The sequence below is a fragment of the Punctularia strigosozonata genome (genome assembly GCF_000264995.1).
Source record: "Punctularia strigosozonata HHB-11173 SS5 unplaced genomic scaffold PUNSTscaffold_19, whole genome shotgun sequence".
In the NCBI taxonomy this organism is placed as follows: Eukaryota; Fungi; Basidiomycota; class Agaricomycetes; order Corticiales; family Punctulariaceae; genus Punctularia; species Punctularia strigosozonata.
The window spans coordinates 87,107-92,593 of NW_006767451.1; the positions used below are offsets into that span (position 1 = coordinate 87,107).

The window sequence follows — 5,487 nt, forward strand, 5'->3', positions numbered from 1 at the left end:
CGTAAGGGGGGGGGGGGGGTACTCACACCAGCACGCCGCCCGCGTTCCTCCCGACGCTCTCCGCCGTCCTCAGGTTCCGCCTACAAAACTCGAGCGCGGCTTCGCATATCTGCAGGCTGGCCTCGACGTCCCGGGCGCGGTTGCCCGTCGCGTTCGCGGCCATGTCGGACAGCACGACGTCCGCGCGTCCGTCCGGGTTCCGCGCGTCCGACAGAAGCGCCTTGATCGCGCCCTCCGCCTCCGGGGAGAGAAAGTCCATCCGGAGCGTGCGCACGCCGGGGATGGGCGCGACGGGCAGCAAGTCGAGCGCGACGATCGTCCTGTCGTACACCCTCGCCGGGTCCTGCGCCCCCTCGCTCCACGTGTCCCCGCCACCCCCCGTATCCTCCGCGGCCGCGGACTGATCCACAACACCCCCTCTGGAGGTGTTGTCCAAGCGGGAGTCGAGGAGGGACGGTTTGGGTGGCGGCCGCGCGCTCTTCGGGTCGGGCAGGTAGCCGAACTTGCCCGCGACGACCTGGGACCAGCCGCCGGGCGCGGCGCCGAGGTCGACGACGGCGCGCACGTCCGGTTTGGTGAGGAAGCTGGAGCCCTTGTAGCTGTCGAGCTCGAGCAGCTTGAAGGCCGAGCGCGAGCGGTAGTTGGCCGGGTGCGAGAGGCGCTGGCGCACGAACGGGTCGTTGTATTGGCTGTCGGCAAAACGTGATGAGCGCGATGGAAGCGGGACCGGTGGGTATGGGGTGTCGCTCACCGCTCAAGCCATCGTTTAGAAGACGCGCTGAGTGACTTGCATAGACGAGGGCTCGGGCGAAAGGACATCCAAGGAGGCGGCTTGCGCTCGGTGGCGCGCAAAAACTCACGTCACGCGTACGCATTCCTCATCTGGCATGCGTCGGGTTTGTTCATGTTATGCATGTTATGCAAACCGCCATGTAATGGCAGACATAATGGACGTCGTACTACTACCGGCTTACCGAAAAAAAAAAATTGAAAAGCGCCGGGTGCCCCGGCCGCTCACCTTGGCGTGGGTCATAGATCGCAACGCGGACAAAAAAAAATTGAAAAGCGCCGGGTGCCCCGGCCGCTCACCTTGGCGTGGGTCATAGATCGCAACGCGGACAACACAATGTAGAAGTTGCATCGACTCGCACGAACGGCGCGCAGTCGCACAACAGCATGAAGATCGGCATGCCAGAACGCATGCGTGAAAGCCGTCGAACACCGCAGGTCACTTGGACGTGCGAGATCCCGGGGAGACGTCGCCAAATCGTGTCGGAATGGGGGGGCGGGAGCCCACTCCGTGTTTGCTCATACGCGCCAGCGACAAAACGGCAGCGGAGTGGGTATCCGTTGGGAGGGGCGTATAAAAGAATTGAAACGGCGAGTGCGCATGGTAAGTATCCCGCAGCGGAAAATCGACAGTGGAGGAGCGGCGCAAGGGTAGACCCGGTGGGCGAATAAACGGCGCGGTGCTCGTTGGGAAAAGTGCGGGTCAATCGAGGGGAGAGGGAAGATAGTGTACTGAATCGCGCGCTTTTGATCTCCCGTGCGTGCGTATGAGCGGAAGGGGTCGTGGCGATGTCTTGAACCGACGTTGAACCGCCGCGAGACGGCGAGGCTGGCGGTGGGGAGAGACGAACGAGATACGCGGCCAAGGCGACGGGCGTGCTGAGCGGGGTAGACACGGTGAGCGAAGAAACGGTGCGGTCCTGGTCGGAAAAAAAGCGCGGAGGAGGAGGTGAGGTGAACGCGATATACGGCATTGCGCGCGCTTGAGCTCTGCGTGCGAGAGGTCGAGAGGAGAGAGATTCCCCTTGTCAAGTTGCCGACAACGTATTGAGCCGATGTTAAACCGCCGGAAGGCGGAGAGGCTGACATTGAGCGAGGCAGCGATATACGTAGCCGGGGTGTTGCCAGGTCAAGAGTTTCATACTAACGAACACTTGAACCTCATATGCGCGCAATACTGGCACGCGCGCGCATGGGAGCCCTTTTGCTTCAGGCAAGCCACGTTCCTCATCACGCATTGCGTGCATCGCGAACCGCCGTCCTTCCCCGCTCCCGGCAGTCTGAGCCCGTCTGACGAAATCGGCTGTGCGCACGATCGTAAGCCGGGGCGCAAGTCAAGCGGGCAACGAGAAATCTCACCTCTGCCTTGATTCTCTTGCGATCCTCCGGCTCTGCACCGACGCGTTCGCCCTCCCTCGCTCGCCTCTTGTTCCGTGGCCTGTGTTCGTCGTGTTCGAGCTCATCCTCTTCTTGCTCGCCATCGTCAGACGAGAGGACGATCACGTCGTTCGATGCCTCTTCAGGGCTCGACGACGGCCGCGGCTGTCGACGTCGTCGGTCGCGGTGTCGCGCGGTGCTCGGGCCGGCCGACGGGCGAGGACTTCTCTCGATAGCGGAAGGCCGCTGCGGAGCGCGCTGCCCGTGCGCGCGAAGCATCAGCTGCGCCGCTTTCAGTTCGAGGTCTTCGTCGTCCGTGACGGGACGTCCGGGGGCGGCGCGCTGCTGGCGGGTGTGCTCCAGCAGCACCCGCGCGGCTTCCAGCAGCAGTTCGCTATCCGTGGACTCGGAGCCGCCGCCTTCCTGGTGGCGTAGGCGCGTAGGCATGGGAGAAAAGTCTGTATCAAGACGCGGAGGTTGTCCGTGAGCGGGGGGGTTATAGCACGGCAACTAGCGATCGCACAGCGGTTATCACGAAAATCACACCCAAGAGCGTGCAGGGACAGGCAGGGACTGAGAAGGAACGGTCACGTGTAGTTAAGTTATATAGTAAGTGGGGTTCCCGGTACACTCGAAGGCCGTACGCTACACGAACGCAGACGGATAAAAATGCACGGAGCGAAGACGAAAAAAAGCGGCGCGAGCCCTCGTCGGAAAAGCACGGAGATCGAGGCAAGATGTATGAACGCCGTCGAGTTCCTATTCCTCATGCGAGTGGGAGAGAGCGAAGTTAGGTAGAGCGCGCCGTGGTACGTAGGTCTGCAGCGCGATGCTATCAATGGGGGGCATATTGTGGAGCAGGTCAGGACCATGGCGGTATGTCTTAGGCCACGTACGCGCGCCACCTGCAACTGCAAGACAGAACCTTCCGGTCGTTCTACTTCGGTGTCCCTGAGGCAGAACGAGCGTCGGTGATCAAAGAGGTACGAACGTGTCGAAGGATGCGGGAGAGTGCCTGGAACCGCCAGATACGGATCCGAGCGTGGCGGTCCTCGGTCTCGATCGCGCTCCGCGAGCGCCTCCGCTCGCCCGCTGAATGGTCGGCGATGCCTGGGACGCCGCTGGCACAAAGTACATACTTTTACTGCCCCGCATCACGATCATAAGGCAGGGTTATGTTCGAGTGGGGCCCGGGATACGTACATACGTGCTCATTGCAAACACGAGGCCCAGAGCTCGTATGCGAGAGGAGCCGTGGCGTCGCGCTTGGACGGGGTGACGGCGACGGGTGTGCGCGCTAGAAGCAGGAGGGCGGGTCGTGAACATGGAGATGGAGACAGTATGGAGACACGGTACGGGGCAAGGCACTTTACCGGTCCAGCAACCGCTCTAGGTTCTATGATACGCCTCCGGTGACCAAACAGACATAATAGTCGTACCGGGCACGGGCGGCAAGAGTCAACAGCCGCGATGGTGGCAATCCTCGATGGGAGCAAGAGCGCCCGTGAGCCTCGACCAGGCCGAGCAGATCACCGCAGAAAGGAAAGAGAGGCGCCGCGCCGCCGTTCGGGGGCCATTTTCTCATCGGCGGAAACCCCCCCATGTTAAGTTGTCTGGAAATCTCGCTCCCTTTTGCGCCCTTCTCATCTGTTGGAGCTGCCATCCGCCCGGCAGGAATCAATGCAATGTTTAATCACGAAATCATCCCAAGGAAAACCTCCGCAGATTGATTGACGAGATCTGCGCGGGTGGGAGCTTTGGAACGCGTTTACGGCGAATCCATCACGATCCCAACGGCCCCATGCTGGAGTTCTCCAGCCACCAGCGCGGGGTTCGCCATCTGTCAATCCCGCGCCCGGGGCTTCTCACTCCTTGCCAGACGCGATAATGCGAGTTGACGATTCGACGAAGAAGGATACATAAGATGAAGAAGGCGCAGAGGAAGAGCGCGTTCCCCGGGCTCCCTCGCCAAGCGTTTTCTTGGGCACGCGGCTCCCTCGTCTTTGTCTGGCTGTTCGTTGCTGGCCGGTGGCCCATCTCTCGTGGCTCGCTTACTTATAGCGCCTTCGTTGTTTGATCCCGATGCCGTCCTCTACTGACCACCACCACCACCACACCCGCACCGACGCCGACGCCGACGACGCGATGCCCGACGCGCCTGCCGCTCACGCGGTGCCCGACGCGCCTTCTGCATCTACGACTGCACCGTCACGCGAGCCCGATGCCATCCCCGAGGTCCAAGTACGCGTCGTCGAAGCCACGCCTCCGGTCCACGAACCCGCCCCCTCTCCCGCTCTCGTCCCCGCCTCCCCCTCCATCACCCCCATCCACACCGAGCCCGGCCCTGCTCTCATGCAACCCGACCCCGCCCCAAGCTCGCGCGGCAGCACCCCTCCTCCTCCCCCTCCCCCCAACACGGACAAACCGCACTCGCCGCAGCCTACCCCGCGCGCCTCCTACGTCGCGCACCCACCCGTCGCCAGCACAAGCTACACCGTCGCGCCCCACACCCCTCCCCTCACCACCGCCGCACGGACCCAACCCCCCCTCTCCCGGCACGGCTCCCCATCGCGCTCCAGCACGCTCAGCGTCGACCCCTCAAGCCCCCGGCGCCGCTCGACCCTCCCCCCGCCCCAGCCCATCCTCCTCCCCCCGGAACCCGCCCACACCGGCCTTCCCCCCCCTCCCTCATCCACCCCTTCTTACTACAACTATAACACCGGCCCGTACGACCCCGCCGACCGTCTCGCCCGCGGACTGGGCCGACTCGAGCGGACGCTGTCCGACGCCGTGCCCGACGTGACGCAGCAGATCCGGATGCAGAGCCGGGGCGTGACCGAGCTCGTCGGGCACGAGGTGCGCGGGATCGCGCAGCAAACGAGGGGCTTGCTCGACCACGCGCAGGGGGAGATACAGAGAGGGCGGGGTGCGCTCGAGCAGGAGATGCAGGCCGGGAGGGGCGCGATCGAGCGCGCGGTGGAGCAGGTGCGCGAGGCGGCGGAGGGCGGGGTGGGAAGGATGGTGAGCAACGGGGCGCGGCGCGCGACGGACTATTTCGTGCAGGCGCCGCTGTCGCCGACGGGGACCGGGACGGGGCCGATGTCGGAGTGGCGGAGGAGCGCGATGGTGAGTCTTCTCGTAGTGGAGAAAAAAGATGAGAGATCTGGCGAGGGCTGATTGTTGCACCGGGGGACGCAGACGGGGACGACGACCAAGTCGCTCACGATAGCCCAACGGCTCGAACCCACCCTCGAGTTTGCTCAGCGCGAGCGCGCCAAGTACGCGCGAAAAGGTGCCCGTTTTTTTTTCCGCTCGCGCCGT

General features: G+C 63.7%; 3 protein-coding genes across 3 annotated transcripts in view; 1 reads left to right on the plus strand and 2 right to left on the minus strand.

The window, feature by feature from the left end:
• PUNSTDRAFT_76830 (ribosomal RNA large subunit methyltransferase J) overlaps nucleotides 1-819 on the minus strand; it is a gene marked incomplete at both ends in the record, with an annotated part of 1,354 nt that extends 535 nt beyond the window's left edge. The window contains 3 exons of the mRNA XM_007388506.1: nucleotides 27-356; nucleotides 456-689; nucleotides 752-819. Of these exons, the coding sequence (XP_007388568.1) occupies nucleotides 27-356; nucleotides 456-689; nucleotides 752-819 (632 nt within the window). The remainder of the gene's footprint in view (nucleotides 1-26; nucleotides 357-455; nucleotides 690-751) is intronic.
• Nucleotides 820-1,727: 908 nt separating this feature from the next.
• PUNSTDRAFT_122949 (uncharacterized protein) lies at nucleotides 1,728-2,649 on the minus strand. The gene is made up of 2 exons (XM_007388507.1): nucleotides 2,149-2,649; nucleotides 1,728-2,092 (listed from the first exon to the last, which is right to left on the minus strand). The coding sequence occupies exons 1-2, from the start codon at nucleotides 2,611-2,613 to the stop codon at nucleotides 1,928-1,930; spliced, it is 630 nt and encodes a 209-aa protein (XP_007388569.1). The 5' UTR covers nucleotides 2,614-2,649; the 3' UTR covers nucleotides 1,728-1,927.
• Nucleotides 2,650-5,041: 2,392 nt separating this feature from the next.
• Nucleotides 5,042-5,487, plus strand: part of PUNSTDRAFT_55702 (uncharacterized protein) — a 1,926-nt gene continuing 1,480 nt past the window's right edge. Inside the window, exons 1-2 of the mRNA XM_007388508.1 lie at nucleotides 5,042-5,292; nucleotides 5,365-5,458. Of these exons, the coding sequence (XP_007388570.1) occupies nucleotides 5,290-5,292; nucleotides 5,365-5,458 (97 nt within the window). The 5' untranslated portion in view covers nucleotides 5,042-5,289. The remainder of the gene's footprint in view (nucleotides 5,293-5,364; nucleotides 5,459-5,487) is intronic.